The 25,742-nt window shown below is 40.6% G+C and overlaps 3 protein-coding genes across 5 annotated transcripts in view; 1 reads left to right on the forward strand and 2 right to left on the reverse strand.

Moving 5' to 3' along the window:
* The window catches only part of STXBP4 (syntaxin binding protein 4), a 135,638-nt gene extending 129,945 nt beyond the window's left edge, over window positions 1–5,693 (reverse strand). The window contains exon 1 of one of the 2 annotated variants that reach the window (XM_036033714.1): window positions 5,604–5,693. The gene's annotated coding sequence lies outside the window, so the exon portion shown is untranslated. Of the gene's footprint in view, window positions 1–5,599 lie in introns of both variants that reach the window. The other variant, XM_036033713.1, reaches the window with a different exon arrangement.
* A 20-nt stretch (window positions 5,694–5,713) lies between these two features.
* On the forward strand, window positions 5,714–12,336 carry LOC114503409 (cytochrome c oxidase assembly protein COX11, mitochondrial). Its single transcript, XM_028520967.2, has 4 exons — window positions 5,714–6,126; window positions 9,203–9,358; window positions 10,830–10,955; window positions 11,343–12,336. Exons 1-4 carry the CDS (start codon window positions 5,767–5,769, stop codon window positions 11,556–11,558), a joined length of 858 nt encoding a protein of 285 aa, XP_028376768.1. The 5' UTR covers window positions 5,714–5,766; the 3' UTR covers window positions 11,559–12,336.
* The window catches only part of TOM1L1 (target of myb1 like 1 membrane trafficking protein), a 45,928-nt gene continuing 32,152 nt past the window's right edge, over window positions 11,967–25,742 (reverse strand). For both annotated transcript variants that reach the window (XM_036033715.1, XM_028520966.2), the window contains 8 exons: window positions 25,387–25,444; window positions 24,877–24,994; window positions 23,488–23,584; window positions 20,149–20,200; window positions 17,611–17,716; window positions 17,086–17,167; window positions 13,602–13,666; window positions 11,967–13,003 (listed from right to left, as the gene is read on the reverse strand). In XM_036033715.1, coding sequence (XP_035889608.1) covers window positions 13,603–13,666; window positions 17,086–17,167; window positions 17,611–17,716; window positions 20,149–20,200; window positions 23,488–23,584; window positions 24,877–24,994; window positions 25,387–25,444 — 577 coding nt within the window. In that variant the 3' untranslated portion in view covers window positions 11,967–13,003; window position 13,602. The remainder of the gene's footprint in view (window positions 13,004–13,601; window positions 13,667–17,085; window positions 17,168–17,610; window positions 17,717–20,148; window positions 20,201–23,487; window positions 23,585–24,876; window positions 24,995–25,386; window positions 25,445–25,742) is intronic.

Genomic DNA, 25,742 nt, shown 5'->3' on the forward strand with positions numbered 1-25,742 from the left:
AGCTTCTTGTAAACTATAAGAATTTATTTAGTTTAAGTATATGATTTCTATTGTTTTTAAAAATGCCACCACACAGGAAATGGTTAAATGTTTAAAAATATTTATCCTTGTAAATACCTTCAAAGTTGATATATGGAACTTCATTACAAAAGTAGTGCATGAGGAAAAAGAATCTGGACTTGTATACATTCGTCTCTTCTTCAGTAATAAACAGTTACCTTTCATTGAAAAAAGAAGAAGCAAGCGCACGAGCATTGCACCAGGAAGAGCACTGTTCTGAAAGCTAAGACACCTGAGTTTGAGTTCCACTTCTGCTGCCAAGTAGCCCAGACTTTGCTGCCGTTTCTTCATGTGCAGAATGACAAGATCATTCATAAAATGACCTCTACAGGTTCTTTTTGGCTCAACAAAAATCTTATTGATAAATAAAAATCAAAAAGTTTTTACTGATAAAACTTTAAGTGGCGATGGACAGAGACCTGACTTGGCGTGCTGGGAACACCCAGGACAGTGTACAGATGATGTGTTGTGGAGTTGTGCACCTGAAACCTGTACAATTTTGTTAACCAGTGTCATCCTGATAAGTTAAATAAAAGAAAAAAGAGGAAAATAAAATTTTTTAAAAAACTCTTTATTCTGGGTTTATTAAACAAGTCCCCCAGTTGTTCTTTTCCCTACAAGTGGAGTATTTTCTTTTTGAATTTCTTTTTAAAACCTCTGGTCTGGCCCATGAATGGAAGGGGGTAGCCTACAGTCAGGTCTCTCGGGAGGAACTTGAGGGGAGGAAAAAGAGTCCCCGTGTAGTAAAACTTTACACTAGGGTCGGTTCAAGAGAGGACGAGGGCATGAGGTGCTGCTACCCAACAGATAATCTGTGTGGATCCTGTGAGGGACAAATTAGAAATACACACTATTTATAGACTCACTGAAAATAATATTAAAAATGTAAATATTACTTGTATAAAGTTAGGCCTATACATTCAGAATTATACTTGAAGAGACAAAAAATAAGTGTTTAGAAACTAGTAATGTGTACACTCTGTCACATCAGAGATTCTTCAAGATAGCATCAGCTATTTATATAACCCTACAGTTTTTAAGAACATTGGCAAAAATCAGGAATAACTCCCTCTCCTGGTCTAGACTTCACTCGATTTTTAAAAAATGATTCTAAAGTCTCAAGAAGTCGAATTATAAAAGATCAAAGGGCTCTGTTACTATCTCCTTCATTCTGTACCCACGGGGAATTTTCCAGCCACTAGTGCATTTTTTCCCGTTCAGGAATCCAAACAATTCGGGAATGCTGCTCCTGTGTCCTGGGCTGGACACGTAGCATCTGCCTGTAACACACAGCCCAGTCCTGCGGGACACATCAGAGAGCTTCAAAGGAGCCCTAGACCTTTTGAAACATGAGATCTTCATCAGAGCAACAGCTCACTGTTCTTGGAAGTTTCCTTAGACTATCTGGCTCCCTTCTTGCCACACTCACGCACTCACCCACCAGACACTCAGAACAATCATGTGCAGGCACTGGGCCACGTGCTTGAGTTACTACGCTGAACGATCCAAAGCCCCTGCTTTTGCAGTATTTACATTCTAGTGTCGGGAGAAGAACAATAAAAAAAAGGAAACAGCAAAGTGAACTAACTTGCAGATACCAAAACATGATGCGATCAAATCTGACTAGACAGAGGAGTGCTAATTTAGACTGAGTAGTGGTGTTTCAGCCAGGGGAGAAACTGACGCATAAAGCATTCCCAGCAGAGACAAGGTCTCAAGGCAGCAACGTGAATCTGGGGTGTCTACAGCACAGCCAGAAGCGTGGCTGGAGCGTGTGAATACAGAGATGGATCGGAGGTAACCTTAGAGAGGCAGGCAGGGTCTAGATTAAGTGCGGTCTTAAGGGTCATAGAAAGGAGTTTGGATTTTTGCTTGATCTTATTTCATACAACCTAACTATTTGCAGAAGACCTGAATTTGCCTTTGGCGTTATCTCTTAGCTTTAACCTCTGCTATTCAGATAGGCTGACTGTGCATCAGCCTGCATTATGTCAGAATGCCTGTTGGTGACTTTGTTTGGGACATAATATGTATACTGGGCCAGTACAAAATAAAAATTCAAGGCTCCTGTTTAAAAAAGAAAAAACTATTTCAAGACAGTGACAGCAGAGCATCAAAGTACGAGACCCAACTAAGTTGGGGGCCCTTTGAAAAGTCAGGTCTGTGCAACTGCACAGGTCACACACCCATGGAGCTGGCCCTGGTCTCGACAGACATCACTTGAAAAAAACAAATGCCTTTTACTGATGAATGGTTTCTGGTTTCATTTCATCTTATCTATCAATCATGTAAACTTATCCAAAACCTTTAAAATGGAGTAGCCCCTGAAACATGTGACTTAAAGGAAGATGCCAGGAATAAGAAAATAGGGTATCAAGACTCACTGAGGCAACTGTATGCTAGTAGTATGAACTAACCAGATTGGAAAACAGTGATGATCCAGCCTAGTCTCAAGCAAACAAGAGTTCATTTGTTCTTACTATTATTCAAATACATTACTCTTCCACTTTTAGGTACAAGGAAAATCTTGCAACATATAACTACCAAATAAACAGTTGTTTGTACTGCTAGATTCTTAGGTATTTCACATTGCTAAATGAACTCAGCAACTTTATTAGACAAACAGTTAAATACAGTTTAGTGACTAACACATTCAGATTTAAATTACAATTTTGATTATCCATTAAAAATGCCAAAAAGTAAATGCCAAATTTTAAAAATAACACATCTTGATAATCCTTTAAGTCTTTAGAAAGTCTGAAATCAGATGAGAAAACATGTGACTATCAAAATTTATTTTTTCTTTCTTTTCCACCTTTACTGTTTCTCTTGCTCCCCAAACCCAAAATGATTTGTATACAAAATAACAACCTACTGTACATACTATATAAATTGGACATGATCAGAGATAACCAGGATTCATTATCTATGGCTGAAGAAGGGCATTACAAGTTAAAGGCGCCAAATCTGAAACTGCAGTGAGGCCCCTGACATTTTAAGTCCCTAATCAACTCCTCTACCTGCAGAACAGGGCTGTGCTAGCCTGGCCCTGCCTGCTCCCACTCCCCTCGAGGCAGATTCCATTATCTAGCACCAACTATCATAATGACTTATGCATCATCACAAGCAGACTCCGACTCACAAGAATTGCAGCCAACACCACTTTTTCGCCATCAAGCTTACTGTACCTTGGAAAGGACGAGTTTCATTTGCAATTACAAAGCAAGATAAAATAATAGAATCCAAGACAAAGACACTACGACTGACATTTACATGCACTGCTACCTGTTGCTACATGAAAGGGTTGCCTGAGGAATGTTGGAGAGAACCTACTCTTGCTTCGGGTGACAGTAACATTTGCACGGGGTTATTTGAGTCCATGCTGTAAGAAATTTAAAATGTGACAGATCTTGTCCTGCAAGAGCTGACAATCTGGTATAAGAACTAAGGGAGAAAAGATGAAAAAGATTTTCAAACATTCACATAAAAAAGTACAAACGAATCTGTAGAATCAAAGAATTTTGAGATTTTTGTGCCAAAGTAGAAAAGACTTAGAAGGTGCTTGGATTTGACTGGCTTTGCCATTTTCTGGCCTTGAGACCACAAGTTAATCAATTACTCACTCAAGGTGACCATCATCACTCACCTGGACTACTGCAATTGCCTACTTCCACTTTTGCCCCTCCCTTCCCTTTAATCCAGTCTGCACAACATAAACAATAAAAATATGAATCAGATCGGATCACTTGTACGCTGCAAATTCACCAACAGCTTCCTATTAATTTTAGAACAGAATGCAAACCTTTGGGTAGGGCGAACAAGCCTCTGTATAATTTGGCCCCTGTATACCCTCTTTGACCCCATTTCCTAACCACTGTCCTCCCTGCTCACTAGGTACTTAGCATTGGCCTCTCTTTTGTCCCCTTTTTGCCTTGCCTCTGGGGGCTTGCCTGACTTGGAATTGTCATTGTATAGGCTGCTCCTTATCATTCAGGCCTAGGCTCAAAGGTCACATCTTCAGTAAGACTTGACTTTACTACTCTTCCTCCTCATCATTTAAAATCACACTATTATCAAAGAGAGGCAACGGAGAACTCCAGCTGCCTCGGTTGCGAGACCCCACCCTGAGTGCTGCAGCCTGCGCCTTGAGATCACACCAGCCTCCCTGGGAACTAGCCCCTCCACCAGCCGCGCTAACCTCGACCAATAGCCACCGAGCCGAGTGAGAGCCAAGAAGGCAGCATGAGTGAGTTGCCTCAGGCAGCATGTTCCTCTCTCTCAAAATGAGCAGCATAAAGTGCCTCAAAAATAAAATTTTTAAGAGGAAAAATAATAAAATCGCACTATTATCCCATTGTCTTCATTGTGCAGATTACGTGAAATCACCTTATTTATGTATCTCTTACTTGATTATCTCCTGAGTCATCAGAAGAAAGAACTCTCCATAACAGAAGTGATCTTGTTGGACTTTTTCTATACTGTAGCCTCCAGAAGTTGAACAGGGTCTAGCCCACAGCCAGAGTGAAATTTCGCCGTGTATAATGCTCACTCACGTGCCTATGCGCATTATACACGGGATTAGTATGCTCATAGTGTATAATCATTATACCCATGTATAATGCTTATCCTTATTTTTACGTCAAAAATTTGGGCAAAAAAAAGCGTGTATTAGACACGACAAAAAACGGTAACTGTTGAATGACAGTTATTTCACTTCTCAGGCAGCTCTCCTCATCAGAAAGAAAGCCTACCATTTACTGTTTTTTTTACTATGCTTCGGGCACTGTGAAAATCACTTTACACGGATAATCGCACTGTTATAATTCCCATTTTACAACTAAGGTCATAAGTCTTAGGTGAAGTAACTGGCTGAAGTTCACGAGGCCATAGTAAACACCCAGGTATATATCCAGACCTAACGTCTGAACCTGAGCTCTTAACCGCTACTTTGCAGTTCTTTCATTACAGCAAAGTCAGCTATGCTGTCTCCCTCGGGTTCTAGTTTCTCCCGTGGGATAACAGAAGGCTATCACATCCCTCACACGTTTCTTTTCCAAGACGAACACCCCCCACCCTTTTCTTCAATCCTTCCTTAAATGAGCCTCATAGCCTGATCATTCTCCTCCCAACAAACTTCAGGTGAACAGCGTCTCTCCCGCTCCACAAGGTAATTACTGCGCCCCAGGTAATTTCACTGGGCAAGAAGTTAAGGGGCGTCGGAGCAGTGGAAGCCGATTCCCGGGGACTGAGAAAATGCATGTGAGTGTTCGAGTGGTTAGTCATCAAGGCAGGCTCCCTAAGACGGGTGATCCTTGAGCCCAGGTCCAGAGCGGGCCGAGTACCCCAGGTAAAAGCACCGCGGGACAGCGGCCGCTGGGGGCCGCTACGAAGAGACAAAGGCTGATGGAGGTTAGGAAGATCAGGGACGCTAACCCGAGTGATGTGCGGATGCACGCGGTGGCACGTAAGACGTTTTCCTATAAGTGAGGTACTAGAGCGAAGCAAACTGGGTGCAACACTCATAAAGCAAAACGCGAACTTACCCGTAACCTGGCAACCCGGCCGCCGTAGCTCCAATACAGGCACAGACTCCCGAGGAGCCTGGTAGCCTAGGTAGCAGCAGGCTCAACTCAGATATCGCGGGATAGGGCAGGCCTCGCGAGATCTTACCTCGTGCGTTACAGGCGCGCGTTCTTTCCGGGCGCTATGGGAGGGCTCTGGCGTCCGGCTTGGAGAGGCTTTGCATTTTGTGGCTGGCGCCGGAGTCCTGCTGGGCGTCCGACCAGCTTTGCCGGGGTAGAGCAGTGTCTCAAGCCAGGGAGGAGTGGGACAGAAGGTGCTGAGAGGGGACTGAGGCAGCTCGGAACATGGAGGCGCCCAAGCCTGACCCGAGACTTGGTGGTGCAGCCGCCCCGGCGGCCGAAGAGCTCGAACCCTTACACGCGCGCTCAGGAGGAGGAATGGCGGCGGCGGAACAAGACCGTCCTCACGTACGTGGCCGCGACCGCCGTGGGCATGCTGGGGGCGTCCTACGCCGCCGTACCCCTGTATCGGCTCTATTGCCAGGTAGGGGCCGGTGCTGTCCACTGGGCGGTGTCACGTTGGAAGGGACGTCCGAAATGATCACCCAGAGAGGAAGCGGGCTCAGAAAGGTGACTTGTCCAAGGTCACCAAAAAAGTTAGCTGCAAAGCTTTAAATAGAACCCACTCCCCTACAGTGATCGTACTTAGGTACCGGGGAAAGCGCTCGACCTCTGACGTACACCTCATCAGAAGTGTCCGCCGCCTCTGCGCTTAAATCCAGCAAGCTGCCTTACTCTCTGCTGCTTACACACGCGCCCGTTTTTAAAGTGTAATTATATTAATATGTTCATTCTGTGAACCGCATAGTTTATGTGCGAAGGTTAACCCTGGGTATGGGACCGTAAGTGTTACTTGTGCTTACCCTGAGAGTAGCTTTTTATCTATACCAAGGGACCTGAATTGGGTGTTTGAGCTGTAATGTGCATGCCCTGGGCTCCCTTTTAGATCAGTAACTAAATCGTTCTCAAAGTGTGGTCCTGCGGACCAGCACCTCAACGTCACCTGGAAACTTGAGTGCAAAATCTTGGGCCCAGCTCCTGAACTTCTGAATCACGAACTCTGGGGGCAGGGCCCAGTAATTTGTAGTTTGATAAGTTCTCCAGCTGATTTTGATGCAAACTGGTTTTTTGATAACCATTGGCAAAGTCAAACCTCACCTATTTCTGAAGTAGTAATTTGCTGCTTTGGCTGGGCATTAGGATCACCAGTGAAGCTTAAAATGTCAGGGCTCTCCTGCCCCCAGAGACTCTGATTAGGTCTGGGTAGGGCCCAGAAATTTGTTTAAAAAACATGCTATAAGTGAGAGCCACATACCAGGTTCATCAGTGTTTGAGAGTCATTTCCAATCTTTGTTGTATGTGGGAGTCACCTGGGGAACTTTTTAAAATCCTGAAACCCAGGCCATGTCCCTGTCCAATTAAATGAGAAGGTTTTGGAGTGGGAGTCAGGCGTTAGTAATATTTTAGAGTCCTCAGAATCTTTGATTTTGCTGTTGTTAATGCCAGGCTTACTTCCCCTGAGTTTATGGACATTAACTTGCCTTTATAGGATGTGTTTATTGATTTGGAGAGAGAAGCATTGATCTGTTGTCTCCTGTACTGCCTGGGGGTGGAACCTGCAACCTTTTGGAGTCCAGGACTGCGCTGCAACCAACTTAGCACCCAGCCAGGGCGCATTTTTTATGATGACTGAAACAAGTCAAAAAGACTTTTCAGTCTCCCAATATCAGCATTGATGTGAGGGAAAGTGCAGTTGCTTGATATCTAGAGGATGAGTGGAGAACGTGAATTAGTTTTCATCAGTGGCCAGCCTCAGACAAGCTCGAATCCCCGAACTACCAGCTGGTGAAATAAGTGGAACTGAATCGAAAACAGTATACTCCTAGATCTCCACACACCTCGTGGGGACGGGGAGGTCGATTTTATTCCTCAGGGAGTGTTTAGTAATGCCCAGAAACATTTTTTGATTGTCACACCTGAAGGTAAGGGAGGGTGCTACTGGTACCTGGTGGGTGGAGGCTAGGGATGCTTCTCAACATCTAACATTGAACAGGACAGATGACGTCACCACTCAAAAAAAAAATTATCCAACCCAAAATGTCATTAGTGCCAAGACTGAGAAATCCCACCCCAAACTGAGTAAATGACAATATTTTGTGCAGGTGTGTGCAAGGCAGAAAGGGAAGAAGTTGTAATTTGTGATCTTAAACTTAAATCACAGTTTGGTGTTAAATAGTGACATTTCCAAAAGAGCATCTCTTTCCCTTCTGGAATCAGAACTTTAGAGGCAAAAATAAGGGATTATATAAACTACTTAACACAGTAACCTCATTTTATGAATACGAAATGTGGAGCACAAAGAAAGTAAGATGTATTTAGTTCTTGGAGTTTGTTAGTAGCAGAGCTAGACTAGAGACTAGGACATACTTCCTTTTCAGTGCCCTTTCCTGTTCCTGTTTAATTTATCTAATTATTAGACTATAAATTTAAACAGTCTATATTTCAAGACTGCCTGTCAGAGAGAATACATTAAGGGATCTATATTCAAGTGACACACATTCCTCAGGAAAAGAAGTTATATTTTAAAACTTAAGCATCATAGCCCTCTTGGGCAGAAGAATATACTTATCTATGAAGGATAAATAAAGGTTTGCCCTCTGATGCATATTTCCGGGGTATAATGTAATTTGATAATGTTGCATGGCAGTCAAGTGAAGCTAGCTGACTTGTGTAACAAGCAGAAGATAGTGATGATTATATTTTGCTGTGAGTCTTCCCCTAGCCTCAAATTTGGTATTTTTTTCCTAGTATAGTAACAGATTAATCCGGAGACCAGAATTCTGGCAACCTCATGCATCAGAAGAATGATGGCCCTGGAAGTAAGATTCTTTTTTAAAGCATCTCTGATGATAAAGGAAATAATGACAGTGAAGATAGGGAAGAAGTGTCATACACAGATTATTCTGGTGCCTTATGATTAGTTGATTCAGCAGCCAGAGGGATCAAGTTCTCTTAACTGATGGATGACTGTAAAAGCTGTACTGTACCCAAAATAATGACAAAAAAATGACAAAAACATTTACCAACATAGGCAAATACTTCTGCTACTTGAGAAAAGTGGACTGCAGAACTGAAGCTTCACTAAGGACCACATAGGAATGTGAAAAATGGAATTATTTGAATAGTTTTACTGAAGTGACAGGATCGTGGGTACATTTTATTTCTATTAATACTAGCTGATATGAAGTACTAGCAGTAAAGGAAAATAAGTTTAATGAAAAGCTAAATATTCTGAGCTGTACTACCAGTGCAAAGTCTGCTGTCTTCTAAATAACTCATTTTTGATATCACATAACCAAGAGATTACAGATAAAAAAAGACTTTAACAAATACAGGCTTCCTTGACATACCCAAAGTGGTTAAATCATTGACATGTTCATAGGAAACGGTCAGTGATATATATAAACTTAGCTTCTAAACAGTTTTTAAAATGTTTCTATCCAATAAATAGGTCATCGGCACCTAAAAATATTTAACCTGTTACACTTTTTTTTTCCTAGACAACGGGACTTGGAGGGTCAGTCACAGCAGGTCATGGGTCAGACCAGATTGAAAACATGGTGCCCGTCAAGGATCGTATCATTAAAGTCACCTTCAATGCAGACGTGCATGCGAGTCTCCAGTGGAACTTTAGGCCTCAGCAAACGGAAATATATGTGAGTGTTTTGGTGTAAAAAAGATTTTCCGTGTAGAAATTTTTCATCACCTAAACTGTTTCAGTTTAGGAAACACTGATCTAAATTATCATTTCAGAATACTGACAGACTACATTACTGTAACTTTATTTCCACAGATTATTTTTTGATAGCGCCCTACAGGTAATGAACAGAACATACTTTAACTTTTCAGTTACATGGTACTATATAGTAAAAGGCAGTTTGGAACAGTGGAAAAGCTCGTGTTTTTATGAGAATCATACTAAGAGTTCACTGAAAAGTTCTCCAGTCTGTACTGATCTTTAGAGCAGTAGCTGTCATATAGTTAAACTTTTCCTCAAGTATAAATTATTGCATAGAAAAAATGTTGAAAATTATTGCTTATAATAGAAAAGTAAGCCCTGGCTGGTGTGGCTCAGTGGATTGAGTGCCAGCCTGCGAACCAAAGGGTCATGGGTTTGATTCCCAGTCGGGGCACGTATCTGGGTTGTGGGCCAGGTCCCCATTGGGGGTGTGAGAGAGGCAACCACACATTGATGTTTCTCTCCTTCTGTTTCTCCCTCTCTTCCCCTCTGTCTAAAAATAAAATCTTTTTTGAAATCTTGAAAAAAAAAGTTTACTAATTTACATCAAAAGTCTCCCTGTTTCTTAAAATATAAATTTTGAGGACCTTTGAAGTAACCATACTAGTCATGTTCTACGTCAGCAAGACTATACCTAGAAGGTTTCCTAAAATCTTAACGAGCTGGAATTCGGGAGGGTTTACTGAAATTCTTTCTTGACTTGAGGAATAACCAGCAAAGCTTAATTGTAATTCTTACTGGAAAACCCTTATTAGTGCTTTCCCAGGTTAGTAAATAAACATGGTTGAGTCTCTTCATCGATGGAGGATTTTTTAGGTTATGATTTTGAATATTGGTTCCAATCATATAGTAGTAAATAAGGTATCAGTGGCTGGATTAATAACAAGTGACAGAAATTGATTTTTTAAGCCTTACAACTTTATTTTTCTCTCAAAAATTATTAGTGCTTTTTGGTTAAATAAAAATTCTGTTCAGTCAGTTTTTCTCTGGTTATGAGTTTAATTTACTCTGTAACCTAAGTTTAATGTTGGTAACCCTTTGCAAAGAATTTTTAGTCAGTCATAATGATATTTAGGAATAAGTGTTAAGAAATTAGGTTTGAGTAGTGATGTCTTTGAAAGCATTTTAAATTAATTTACAGATCATTGCTTAAAGACTTCAGATATATAAGAGGACAATGTGTAATTATGCGTAGTTGAACCTTGGTTCTTCACTGATATCTACAAGTTTGAAAAATGTAAAAAATCAGACGTTCATGGATAGTAATCACTATTTTGCTGACTCGTAACATTAGTTTAGATTAGGTATTATGGTCTGATGGTTAGGAAAAATAATAGGACTAATTGAGATTTTAAATACTGACAGTCTATATGTATTTTTAAAAACAGGTAGTGCCTGGAGAGACTGCACTGGCGTTTTATAAAGCTAAGAACCCTACTGACAAACCAGTAATTGGGATTTCTACATACAACGTTGTACCATTTGAAGCTGGACAGTATTTCAATAAAATACAGGTATGAATAAATGCAAACAATAGAATATCATAAAAGTACAAAAAAACTGTGTAGTACTACATTTACTGCAGTGTTTTAGTAGGTAGTGATTTCTGAAAACTCCCTTCTTCTAAACCTCAAACTGTTTTTTTTTTCATTGCTTATAGCAGCTGTGTAGAGGTTTAGAGCCAAACCAAATGGAAATCTGCCCTGAGATTGGAATTTGTTGGTTCTCAACCCTTAAAGCAGAACTCATTCTGAAATGAAAAGATACTGTGCTGTTTTCCCGTCAGAGAACTTAAAGATTATGTTTAACAGTATGCTTATGAAAGCCAAGAAATGCACCATTCGTTTCTATTACAACAGAATGGAAATATTAATAAACAAATACCTTTCTATAACTTCTAGTGCTTCTGTTTCGAAGAACAACGGCTTAATCCACAAGAAGAAGTAGATATGCCAGTGTTTTTCTACATCGATCCTGAATTTGCTGAGGATCCAAGAATGGTGAACGTTGATCTCATCACTCTTTCTTACACATTTTTTGAAGCGAAGGAGGGTCACACGTTGCCACTTCCAGGCTATAATGGAAGTCAGCAACTAAGTCCTGCTTCAAGTTTGTGATTTTTGAAAAATCATGTATCTTGTCTTCTCAGAAGAGAAACATTCTACAATAATATATTCCATGATACTTTATGCTATTTTAAATATGTAGTGATTTTTTTCCCTGACAGATTTGCCCTACTTAAAATAGAGAACAGGTTCATCTTTTTATCATAAGGAATCCACATGCCTAGTTAGAATGTATGACTGTTCAAAACCATATTTCGTTAAGCAGTATTAAAAAGAAACTGCTTTGTTTCATGAATATGTAGGCATGGACTTGATGGTTCAGCTTAATTCATTGGTCCCCTTCCAAATGATTAGAACTTCATACTTGTTAGCAATAATTTTTTTAATGCCTAGTGTTGTCTGAGGCTGTAGGTCAGAACTTCTGACTGTATCTCTAAAACAGTTGGTTCCTACTTTCCCCCCCATTGTACATAGTCACTATTTTAAAAAGTCAAAATGGAAGAGGAATCATTAAGTCCTAACGGTTTGTCCAAAGATTATATTTTGATTTCAGATGCGACTGTTTTTCCTTTAAGATCTAGGGCAATATACATTCAAAGTACTGAATAATTTGAAATTTTGGTATCATGAAAATGCAAATACCTATTAGGCTTCTAATATTTCATGTGATAGTTCCGAGTCCCCTAATGCTGAAATGTAAGTGTGGGAAACGTGGAGATTCCTGACATCAGAAGTTCCGTAATGAACAAACTCTGTAAAAAGATGTATTAATTTGTTTTAATAGTAATTTTTCATTGTAATTTATGACATAAATGAATGTATAATTTATTCTGAATATTTTCCAGTGGTCTTTGTTCCAAATAGAAATACTGAATTGCAGTAAAAAAGAAAAAAGAGAACATTTAGTATTATAAAGAATCGTATTTAAAGGCAACTCGATGTAGCGTTTGGTGACTTCTTCAGGGTACCTGAAATATAAACTACAATATTAAGGTTTTTTTACAATTCATAATTCTAAACAAGAATATTATTTATAAAGAAGTGCAAATAGACTTTTATATTTAACTTCAGTTAAATGAAGGCACTCACTATTCTTGAATAGTATATTTAGTCTCACATTTCATGCTTACATCTATTCAGAAATATTTTGTAATAAAAAGTATTCATCTACTCTCATCACAGCCATGAGATGATTTCTGAAGGTAGGAAAGCCTGTGAAACAGTAAGATGTTCCAGTTAACCTGGTTGGCCTCCGCACAATGAATTTTTCTCCTGTTTAAGTTTTAAGTGAGTATATGTTAAAACCAAGTTCTTATGAGATAGAGCATGAACTGTTACTCTTCTGTTTAACTCTCACTATTGCAGAGGAGAAATGCGCCACCATGGTTTTGCTGTGTGGGTAGGTCTTGTCTTCTGGGCCTCAAAGCTGGACAGGGTCTACCTTTTAGAGAGTTGTTACTTCTAATGCAGTTAGTGAGCTGGTCATTCACTTTCACCTGGAACAAACAGAACATAGTCAGCCACCCCCTACTTTCCTTGTCTTTCCCCATTCCTTGATAACAAGAGATCCACATATTAATAGAGGAAAAACAGGAATGTACTATCTTCATTGTGGGGGTTGGTGAGGGGAATAAGGTTAATAGACTATTAGTGGCCATGCATTTTTTAATAAATAAATGGGATGACTAGTATAGCAAATAGGAACAATCCAGGCCTCTGGGATAACAGTGACTGGTTTCTCCCAGTCCCAGTTTACAAGCATTAGCTGCACATAAAAGATAAATGTCTGATTCCAGGGCTAAAGAGTTTTTGTTGATCATCTGTTTTTGTTGGCATTAATATTTCTACATATAAACAAACTTCTGCATTTCCAAAATTTATTATTTTTAGTTAACAAGGTCACAGAGAATGTATTTCATTGGTGAGCAAATAGTTCATTTGATTTGGAGGAACCTGTATAACAACATTTCACTCATCACAGTGTCAGAGATTCAGGTGGCCCTTACAAAATGTAAATACTAAAGAGAGAAAGTGATAATTACACTGAAATCACATAGAATGTGGAACGAAGGTTGTGTAAGTGGAAGTCTTTACCTCAACAGTCACTGTGATTTTGAGTGCCTTTGTGGTGAGGAGCATCAATTTCTTCATAGGTAGCTCTGAAACAAACAAGCCATCATGGCAAAAGGGTTACATATCAGTTCCAAAGGACTATTTTGGCTTTTAACTTTAACTAAAACTCAGCTGCCCTTAGCTGTTCAGGCTGTATAAGTGAATAAAAACAAAAATTTATGCCCTAAGTCTTACACTAAAACTTTCTTAGATCCTAGGTGCAATTCCTGTGCATCTTTAAAATACATATATTGTATAATCAATTCATTTTAATTGTGATTTAATGAAAAATATGGCTAAAATCTAGACAGTTTGCTTCTGCTTAAAAGAAAATGAGGTTGGTGTATCTCTCTACACAATGCCCCTTTCCACTCTTGGAAAGTGAATAAAAACTTTTGTCTCTGCAAAAACAAAAAAAAGGGAAAATTGTTCACCTTTCCCTGGTTTCAAAACATTAAAAAAAAAAAAAAGAAAATATATAGATACCTAACAGTTCTCAAAAAAAAGAAAGGTTAGCCTCATTTGTCCTTAAATAGATTGTCAATTTCCCCCCAAATTTAAATGCAATAAATATAATAAATAGAAAAATGACTTCATGAATAAATGTTCGAATTAAAAAAAAACATTTTAAAAATATACTGAGTACAGCCTATTTAACATGTGTTTTTACAGTCCAACCTCCTGAGCCACCTTTAGCTTCAGTCATCTTTGTACTTTATATATAATAATTTTTGTGTGACATCTTTCATACAGTTCTTTATATATGTCTTATGTCTGTGGCTGGAAAATATGTCTATAAACATTACATTCATGATACAGTAATACATAGCTGAAGAAAAATCTCATAAAAATCACAGCACTGTGAAGCCTCGCTCATCAACAGCTTGAGGCCCCAGCATAGTCCAGATGGTATTAAGTTTCCCTCAACTGTTTCAACCTCCTTCACTTTCAAGTCTCTGATATCCCTATCAGTGAGTCAGAAACCTCACTTCTTAATTAAATGCCTTGATTTTGGAAACTTCCTCCTCTTCCCATCACTGAGTCTTTATTTTCATCTGCATCATCATCTACTGTGACCCCATCTAACCCTGGCTTCTCAAACACGGAACTTCCTTTGGTTGTCCCCCTTCTGTAACTGAATCTCGAACCTCTCCCTGACTACTGAGTCTTACCCCTGAGCATTCACAGATGCTCCAGCATCAACAGTACTGTCCTCCATCCCCTGTCAGTGACCCTCTGGCTGCCAGACCACTTTCCAGCATCCCTTTGTGTTACAGTTTCTAGTGTCATCTGCACTTACTGTTGCTACTCCACTCTTACTTATCAGTGCGCTGACGTTTGGCCTCTGTCCCCATCCATCCATCAACGTGGCTGTTACTAAAATCACAAACAATTTCCTCTTATGTAATCCATCATCTAGTTTTCAATCCTCATTTTCCTTGCCCTGTCAGTGATGTTCATCACAGTTGTGCACTCCCTTCTCTTTGGTTTCCAGTTGCAAATTTCACATTTGCTGCTAATAGGTTCCCTGTTGCTCTCTCTGCTCTTGGCTGTGGCTTTTCCATTCCCTTGAAGGTGCCAAACCTCTTCCCAGAGCCCTTGTACCAGCTGTTGCCTGGGCCTCCAACACTGATTCCCAAACTTGTCACTTGACTCCAAAAACAATTACAGCTCTCAACTTTAATGTCACTTCATTAAGCTTTCTCTAATGCTCATGTAAATTAGTTCTTCCTGTTATACATGATATCAAGAAACTATATTATTTCATACCATTGATACATATTGTAAATACATGTTTGCCTGCCGATTTAATGTCTGCCTCCACACTAGATTTAACCTCCACGGGGACAGGGAGCGCGTCTCTTGTTCAACGTGATAAATTAGGCCTTCACTGTTGTCAATGTTCAGTGCATTTGTTGAATGAATCGTGTGTGTGTGTGTGTGTGTGTGTGTATGTACATATCCTCATAAATATTTTATTGTTCGGAAATTCTTAACCTGGGGTTCATGGACAACCAGTAATGGGAAAATCTCAAGAGTTCTCTGCAAGACTTTGGGCTTCTCCTGAGAAGTTCCTTGGATTTCATGAGACTTTTAAAGGAATGGAGATACCCTTACCCCTGGAGAAAGGAAGAACTACAGAATTCCTAAGCCTCACTTCTCCAGCTTTTAACTGCGTCTCACCTTTAATACCTGTTGCACTGTCATACGTACTTATAACAGTCTCCTAAGTAACTAGAATTTAATCAGGTTTCCCAGTTCCTATTTGCATAACAGAAACTGAGATAAAAACCCCACAAAAAACAGTTTCTGGACAGCATATGTACTTTAACCAATTTCTAATTCCTTAAACACTAATACATTCAGTGATATTTTATCAGGCAGAAGGACCCAGGGAAATTTCAAATCCTGTTAGGAAAAAATACTTAATGAGCACCTAAGCCTATTAAGATTTATCCATTAATTATTCCTAAATGGATTGGTACACAGGGTTTAAACCAGGCGTCGAAACCTCAAATGCCTACACAGTGCCAAGGAGTCAGATAAACGGGTGGAGGGGCCTAGTGGAGGGGGCCTGGTGGACGGCAGAACCCGCCTAATCTTAAGGAGGCAGCCACTCCTCAGCCCCAGCCTATGGCTAGCATGTAAAAATGCAGTCCTGGCATCTAAAAACATCCAGAGGTCCAAGTTTTGTTGTCTTTTTTTTTAAATGTCCCGGTGCATAACTGCTGGTAATTAATTTTAAAACGCATTATTTTAAATTCTGCACAGGTTCAACAAAACACAGCTGTCGGCAAAGATACTGCCTGCAGGCTGCCAGTTTCTGAACAGTGATTTCCATAAACTTGCTTCATCATTTTTAACGATTTGGGGGGTAACCTTCAGTCAGTCACAGTATATTAAAGCTCTAATGAACCTACCATCTCAGAAATAGATATATACACTTGACTAATAGGAACTCATAAAATAACAGTGCTTTAAGGATTTCAACTTATTTTTACGCTAATACTTTATTAATCTATTTTAAGCATGTTATAGTCATATGTAGTAAAAACTGAAAACAAGTTCTTACATGAGATTTTTGGGGATCAGGAGTCAAAGAATAGCTAAAATATCCCACCCATGTGGTGTTGCTGTGTCGTTAATCACTGACTAGTGCCTTTCTCGGGCTGGGCAGAACCTGCCTTTCTGCCGGGGCATCTACGAGGAGTCCATTAATGCACATGACGGTTCCGGTGATTTCTTAATGTGCAGCCCCAGCCTTTTTATTTTTCACTCACAAGGCCAAGAATGGTAAGACCATTAAGAGCAACAGCTTCCACAAAACCTCATAAGTCATTTTTAATAAGGTCATCAATTTGTGCCAAGACCTAAACCAAGCTAAATGTATAGGCAGGCCCTGTTAGCTCTGCTACCACAGGGAACCAAGACAAAAAATAAGTTAATCACGATGTAAATGACTTACTCTGTAGTGACGGCAGGAGCTAAGGGATCAAACTCCATTACCTCGAAGTAATTGGGTGGCTGGAGATCATTCTTTGTCATGGCTTTAGGCAAAAAAGAAAATAAAGGTAGTAAACACACATTGTGCTTTTTGAGGAAATATGCACAATTAGTATCCTCTTTATGATTCAGATTTCAAACACAAGATCCTGACAGACACTGACAACCAAAAACAAATACACTGGTGTTCTAATACCACTCCCATGTGCAGCAAACCTCTATAACAAAATGATTTCAAACTTCAACTAAAGGTTCATTTTCCCTCGGTGCTCAAAATTCAATATTCAGCACAATGCGAGCCTTTTTTACAACTTCCTAATGTCAGTCTTAATGGTGTTTTTCCTGAGTTTACTTCATGGAACTGAAAAACGCAAATACACTCCTCTAATTTTTCCTCTATATGTTTATTTCCAATGACCAATAAATCTCCGGCAGACTCATTTATTCTCATAATTTTTCCTTATGCAAATGATAGCATCTCCAGTACCTGGATGATTGCCGGGCAAGGCTGGCCGCCTCTCATTAGATGGTGTGGTTGGAGTGGTCTGTAGACTCACTGGGTGTAGTAATGTTGTATTTAAATAGTCTGGAACCTGAAACAAGAAAGTGCGTATTCACATAAACATTCTATACTGTTGTTGTTGTTGTTGTTGTTGTTGTTGTTGTTATTATTATTTAGGTTCCTAGGCTTTCAAGTGGCACTATTCCAGGAATCATATACTCTACTGGACAAGAAGTAATATTTATGAACTATTTAGTTTTTTAGCTAATAACCACTTATACAATTGACTGCTTTTCTGTCTGGCTTTGTGCCCATTGCACCTCATTCCCATGTAAAATTTTTTAAAAAGTAGATGTTTGCTTTAAAAAAATAAAAGCAAGAATCTATAGCTCAATCCAGATTCTGTTGTTTTACACTAAATATAAAATCTCAGCCTCAAACAGGAAAAAAAATTATCTTGACCCCATGGAAAGGCATAAAGTGATGGCATTTGAAAAGAACTAATAAAGATTAAAAGTCTTAATCAGAAATATCTTTCTTGCACTTTTTCTTATTTGTTGCATAAGTATGTCCTGGGCACCTACTGGATGCCAGGCACTGTAAGTAGAACAATAAATAAAATGCAGCAGATGATCAGCAAATGTAAACAGATGTCGGATGGCAAGTGCTCTAAGGGAAAAGGGCAACTGGGCAGGAGAGACTGGGGTGGGCGGGGCGGCTACCACTCCGACCACAGTGGGTGGGGAATGCCTTCCCGCCGCAGACAGTGAGCGGAGCCGTGACTCTGGAGCTGCCCTGTGATGAGCGGAGGCGCACACAAGGTCACGTGTCCTGAAGCAGTGGAGGTCAGTCAGTGTGGCGGGAGTCGAGTGAGCCAAGGGAGGAAAAAGGGGAGAAGTGAGGTTGGAGAGGTAATGGAGCGGGGATCAGATCAGCATTCCGGCCTTTTACTTAATAAAATGGATCGAGGAGGAAGACCATGGGTGGGTTTAGAGCAGGTAGGTGACATCACGTGACTTGACTTTGTAAGAAAGACAGCTCTGGTTTTTGAGACTAGGTTGTGTGGTGCCAGTGGGAGTGGAGAGTGGGTGAAGGCTGAAGCAGGGCAACCCTTAGGAGACCACTGCAGCATCCACCTGGTGGCTTAGCCTGGGATGTGCACGTGAAGGTAATGTCCAGTGTAGCAAACGGAGCAGCCAAAGAACTTCCACACATGACCCAGGGACATGAACAGTGGTGTGGGGATTGCCTGAGGGAGGCGGGGTGCTGGGTGGAGATGGGGCAAAGGGGGAAAATTGGGACAACCCTAATAGCATAATCAATAAAAGACAATTTACAAAAAGAGAGAGTGGCTGGGATAATGGATATACTTTGAAGGTAAAGGGTAAAAATACAGAGGGTCAAGCACTATTTTCCAAGGTTTTTGACCTGAGCAACTGAAATAGTGGTGTGGTCATTTGCTGAGGAAGAAAAGACAGCAGGAAGGGCAGGTTGGAAGCCCGGGCTGGGACGAAAGCAAAGGAGACGAGAGAAGACCCGAAAAGAGTGATGCCCAACAGCCATTTGTACAAAAGAGGAGGAAGTAAGTGATGTCGTCACGGGCTGCTGACAAATCGGGTAAGAGGAGGACTGAAAACTGCAGTACTGATTCAGCAGCGAGGTCACTGCTGGCCTCGCTAGGAGGGTGGAGTGGTGATAACCTGTGAAGTTTGTCAAAGGACCGGAACCAAGAAGTAGGGGCAACAAATACGAACAACACTAGAGGAATTCTGGTCCTTTGTCATCTTTCTAACAGAAGGGAGACACAACTTGTTTATCTTAAAAGGTTTAAAAGACTTTCTCCGTCTGACTTATTTCACTTAGTGTAATACCCTCTAGTTCCACTCATGTTGTCGCAAAGGTGGGATTTCATTCTTTTTTATGGGTATGTAATTTTCCATGGCGTAAATGTACTACTTCCTCTTTATCTATTCATCTATAAGTAAGTCAGACAGAAAAAAGACAAGTACCATATGCTTTCACTTATATGTGAAATCTAAACAACAAGCAAAAGAAACAAACTCATACATTCAGAGAACATTTTGATGGTTGCCAGGAGGAAGGGAGCTGGGATGGGTGAAAAGGGGGAGGGGACTAGGAAGTACAAATTGCCAATTGCACCAACAGTCACGGAGATGTAAAGTACAGCATAGGGACGTCGGTCAATAATGCTGTAATTACTACATATGGTGTCAGACGGGTACCAGACTTAATCAGGGCGATCGATCACCTTGTAAGTTAAAGAAATGTCTACTCACTATGTTGTATACCTGAAACAAATATAATATTGTATGTCAACTGTAATGTAGAAAATTAAGAGTAAACAATAAGGAAAAGCCCTAACAAGGGCTGTATTAATACATTATAAATACATTATAAATACAAGGCGACATTGAGAAGAACATTAGAATTAATGACCAGGAGTTCCTTTTTAGCTGTGCTAATCTGACTAGGCACACTGCCAGCGAAGGGTTCATCACTTACGCTCTCGTATGTATGATCTGTGGCGAGGTTTTGGCCGGTCCTTTGGGCAGACCTAGGATAGTGTGATAACACAGCATGATTACCCTACAGTGAGAACACAAATGCAAAAAGTAAGGAGACTTTCCTGGTCTAAAAACAAGATGTACAATGCACCTTCAGACTGTACAAAAGTATTAATTTTAATAAACAATCCCATCTGGTTTTGGTGCCCACCAGGTCATGATGCCCAAATACCAAAGAGAGAAAAGATAGCACTGTCCCTTGGTAGTGGGGGCCCTGGGACTCTGGAGTATGCATAGGCACTAGTAAGCACAGAGCCTTCGGTCTTTCCGTCCGAGCAGCTACCACACTATCCTTTCCCGAAGGACAAGAGGCAATGTGGAGCAGGGACTGGGAAGGAAGTGGGAGCGTTCTGGCTCTGGGTAAGTTGGAGGAAACACACTTTGTCTTGCCTCTCCCACTAAGTGCACCTAGAATACCTGGACAGAATGGATGCGTGGGGCAACTATTTGAGCCTGTGAATGTCACCTCATTTGGATAAAGGGTCTCTGAAGATGTATTTAAGTTAAGGAGTTTGAGACAACAATATCATTCTGCGTTATTCAAAGGGCCCTAACTCTGCAATGACAAGCGAGCTGGAGAGAGAAAAGCAGTGAAGATTTTAGACAGGAGAGGGCAGTGTGCAGGTGGAGGCAGAAGACAGAGCGGTGTGGGACCAAGCCAAGGAATGCCAATGGTTGCCAGAGTATGAAAGGGACAAAGAATGGCTTTTCCCCTAAAAACCCTGTTGTGTGGCCCTGCTGAATGTCAGAATTTTAGCCTCCAGAACTCAGAAAGTAAATTCCTGTGGTGTTAAACCATCCAGTCTGTGGTAATTTTTTTTTTATGGTATCCACAGGAAACTAATACATTTCAGTAAACCCAAAACAGAATAAACTGAAATCCATGCCTAGACATTTCATAATCCAACTGTTCAAAATTAGGGGGAAAAAGTTCTTGAAAGCACCGGCAGAGAAAACAACACAGGATCTACAGGGAACAACAATTTGAATAAATGCAGGTTTCTCATTAGAAGCCATTTAGGTCAGAAGAGGGTGGAGTTTAAATACTGCTGGAAAAAAATGAACCGTTAGCCCAGAATTCTATATCCAGCGAAAATATGCTTCAGGAACAAATACGAAATAAAGACATACTGGAGTGAAGTCAAACTAAGAGATTTCCACTTCTGATTGACCTGCTGTAAGAGCACGACTAAAGGAAATTCTTTGGGGAGAAGGGAAATTATACCAGAACAAAATGCAAGAGCAAGAGAAACGGTAAATATTGCATCAATGCAATAGACTACATGTCTCTTCCTGAAGAGTGGTTTGAAATACACATTTGTGGGTTGTGAGCAAAAATCATAATATTTTGTCTAGTGATAATTTTTTTCTATGTATATAGATACAATATATATGTGATAACTGTAATTTAAATGGGGGATCTACACGGTGATAGGTCTCTACCTTTCCCTTCAAGGGGTCACATACTGGTTCTAGGCAGACCTAAGTTCTGTACATGGCAATTCCTGGAGCACCTGGCCCCTGCCCCCATATAGAAACTACACGAAGATCACAGCAGATAAAACGGAGTACTGAAAACATTCCCATAACCCAAAAGTATGCAAGGAACAGAGGGAAAAAAGGAACAAACAGAAAACATTACACAATGGTAGATCCAAATCCAAACATATAATTACATTACATGGAAAGGGTCTAACCATACCGCTCGAAGACAGAAATGATGAGAATACATAAAAATGCACGACACAACTACCTGCTATCGACAAGAAACTCACTCCAAATATTCTGATATAGTTAACAGTACAGAGATGGAACAAGAGATACCACACAAACACTAATTGAAAGAATGCTAGAGTGGCCACAGTAATACCAAAGTAGACATCAGGGCCAAGAAATGTACAAGGGACAAAGGGGGACATTACAAAATGATCAAAGGGTCAATTCACCAACCAGCTAGAACAATCCTAAATGCATATTCACTTGTAACAGCTTCAAATACATAAAGCAAACGCCAATTTTTTTATACCAAGAACTATGTACTGTATGATTCCATTTGGAAAGCATTCCCCAAAAGACAAAACTACAGTGATGAGAACAGACTGATGGTTGCTGAGGTTGGGGAGGGTAGACAATAGAGGAACAGTTCAAGGGGGTTTTGGGGGCTGATGGAACTAGTCAGTATCCTGACTGCAGTGGTGATTATATGAATCTCTGTACTTGTTAGAATCCATAGAACTGAACATCCAGAAAAAGGGCGGGGTGTCAATTTTACCATAAGGGTAACCTTTGGCAAGTTAATTGTCCTCAGCCTTGGTTTCTTCATTGGAAACGAGAAAGATGGGGTACCTACTGGGAGGACTAGCAAGAAATTAATAGGCTTTTCTTATTCTTCTTAGTCTGTTGCCTGATAGTAAGCGGGCTATAAATATGACCTATGACGTGATCCCATCATCACTGTTTCTCAAGGGGCCTTACTGTTACCATTCATCTGTTCGTGATGAACAAATTCAACTGCAAACACAGAGGGGTGGGAAAATCTCAAGACCAGAAGACATCTGGATGGTTGATTTCGCCTCTACTGCTGAATCAGAATTTCTAGGGGCCAGAAACTTTGCCGTTCGATACACACAAGTGATTTTCATGCACACTAAAGTATGAGATCCCAGGGGATCTCTGAGTAAAACATGCAACTATTAGCGAGAACTGCTACTTAAAAGCTATAGGAACTTGGGCAAGTTCTAGTCCCTAAATTTCAGCCTTTCCACCTGTAAAATGAGAATGACAGTAACAGCACTGACCCAAGAAATCTTTTGCAAATATTAAATGCAATGAACAAAAACAGCTCAGCAAAGTGCCTGGCACATAGTGAGTCCTTGGTAATTGGTGTGGCCACTATGCTGAATGATTTTGAACCTCATTTCTCTTCCCCTTCCTTTGTCATGCATTTCCTCTACTTTGTGTTGTCACTTTAAAAACAATAGAAACAGAGACAATTTACTGAAGGCTTATTATCTACCCGTGCTGTATTAGGGGGTACAGCCAGCATCTCACAGGATCTTTGTAAGAATTCTAGGAAGAAGGCTTAGAAGAAACGGAAGGCTCAGTCTAGGTAAGTATCTTATCCAGGGTCGCACAGTTAGTAGGAAGAAGCAGTGCTGAGCCCCTGACTCAGGTCAGTCTGATTCTGAAGTCCCTAGTTTTTCTGTCACGTCATGCTTCCTGAGGCAAGGAGCACAGCGAGATGGTGTTGGTCCCGGAGTGGGACTGACATACTTACAGGGCTGTTTCTGTGTTTCCCAAGGCTAGGAAATCTTCCTGTGGGTGAACACTGGGTTGCAGGTTGTTGGTTACAAGAGGACGCGGAGAGCTGAAACCTAGGACACAAATTGGACTTGTTGTTTGGATTTGAAACATTCTGTCAGTGACTTGTTCTGTTGCCTTTTCCACAGTATTGAGAGAGAGAGAGAATTCTGTCATCATAAAATGTTCTCAAATAGAAATCGAAGAGCCTCATTTTAGGGTGATTGGAAAGAGAGAAATTTCCTGCCACAAAGAGAGGTTGTTGAAAAGGTAACAGATGTGACTGTACTGGGTTTTATAAAATCCCAAGCTGATCAGGAATGAAAGGCATTTTATGTGCCTTGTTCTACCAACTTCAAAAGCAAAACTCTATTGTATACACAGAGCTCTACCCTCACCTCCCCGAACTCTTAACTTCCCACCTTAAGCGAGACACTCCAAAGAGAATAATCATCCCCGCCCCCACGCCAAAAAAATGCCTGATAAAAACTCAAGAAAACTCTTTAATGTGTCGGATTCCACACATCCCACTGGTCTACATAAGCAAGCAGCCCAACATGTCAGAAAAAAAGGAAGTTTTAAGAAAACCACAAACCCAAATATTTTGACTCTGGAAAAAACTTCTAACTTAAGAGAAAAAATAAACTGATTTTAGTTTGGCAAAAACTTCTGGATTTCAGCTATTTTTTTTTTAATCATCCTTATTTTGTCATTTACCCAAATTTTTTGGAAATAAGGATAGTAGGAGATAACAATTAAGATAGATAAGATAGGTAACCCCAAGCCAACAATGCATTTTGTAAAACATTATTCATTTACCTTCACAGAAACCCATTCACGTAACCACTGTTCTCCCTTAATAAGGTAGGGAAGTCTCAGAGGGTAGGTGGCTAAGAGGTGGCAGAACTGGGATTTCAACTTGGACGCCTCTGGCCGAAAAGCCTGTGTTTTCTCCTCTACATTTCACCACCACATGGATAAGGTCTCACACTTCCTGAATTTCTCTACAACCAGTATTCCCTTATCTGATGCTGTAGTATGGTAGAGACACCCAAAGACAGTGGTGTGTGGGTTCAGAGTACCGGCCATGGAATTGAACCACCTCTATAAAGCAGGCCACGTGAATCCCAGGAGAGTGAGTCTAAGCCAATGGGATGGCTTTCAAGGACTTCCTCCCCCAGTCACATGTCACCCCTGTACTGGGTGTGACCCAACCATCTGCCAAGAAATTACACTCCCTGATGATACAGTTGTGCTGTTCAAACTGACTTCAGCCCTTCTCTGGTTGCATTTAATCATGAAACCAAGGAGAACTGTTTCACAGCAAGGCCTTCTGCTGGTGTAAAAGGCTCGGGAGCTTGCTTACTTAAGTCTGAAAGCTGAGTGTTCATGGCGTTGAGCTCCTCCAGGGAGGCCTTATGATTCGGAGGGCTGGGACTTAGGTCAACGAGCTCACAGGACGGGGCAGAAGGTTCACTGGCAGTCTGAAAATGAAGCAAACAAAAGCATAATTTGGAAAAACTGTGCCGGGTAGTTTATCACAGCTTTCTCCCCAGGAGACTTCCTTTGGAGAAAAGAGGGTCCTTTATGGATGCATCTTGAGGGAGAACGCTCCATTCAATAGGCAACATGAGTACCAGTTCGTATCTCACCATCTGCATGGGCTCCTGCTTAGTGAGAGCATCTTCTTATGACCTCTTGTTAATAACTGAATAACATCAAGTTACTGAGACAATACTCTACACCACCAGAACCATCCCAGGCATGAAGGCATGTCTCCTCCTTTTTAAGGCCTATTTTAACATAAACCTTGCTCCACGCTGTATAATTTGTAAACCGTTCAATTATGTATTTTGTAACATTTCTATTCACTTACATTGGCGTATTCCCTCTGATTATTCTGCTCCAAGATCCTTTGTTGGTTTCGAGTAAACCTGTGTGAATTAGCAAAATGTAAATATTTAAAAGCACATGAATATGAAAATTCTACAATATTTAAATGATCAATACACACATATTTAGGAATGAAGACCATCCGCTTTATTACCACTCAATTCCCAAGTTACTGTAGTAACTTTTTTCTGTTTACAGAGGTAACCATGTCCTTAGAGAACACAGCAGGAAAAGGGAAGTTTGGTGTGGTTGGGGGGCCAGGTTGTGGAAATTCCACTTTCTAGCCAGTGGGCCAGCAGCAAAGGGAACAGCCTGGGCTTTCCCCATGCATCTGAGGCT

The sequence above is a fragment of the Phyllostomus discolor genome, chromosome 8 (genome assembly GCF_004126475.2).
Source record: "Phyllostomus discolor isolate MPI-MPIP mPhyDis1 chromosome 8, mPhyDis1.pri.v3, whole genome shotgun sequence".
Taxonomy (NCBI): domain Eukaryota; kingdom Metazoa; phylum Chordata; class Mammalia; order Chiroptera; family Phyllostomidae; genus Phyllostomus; species Phyllostomus discolor.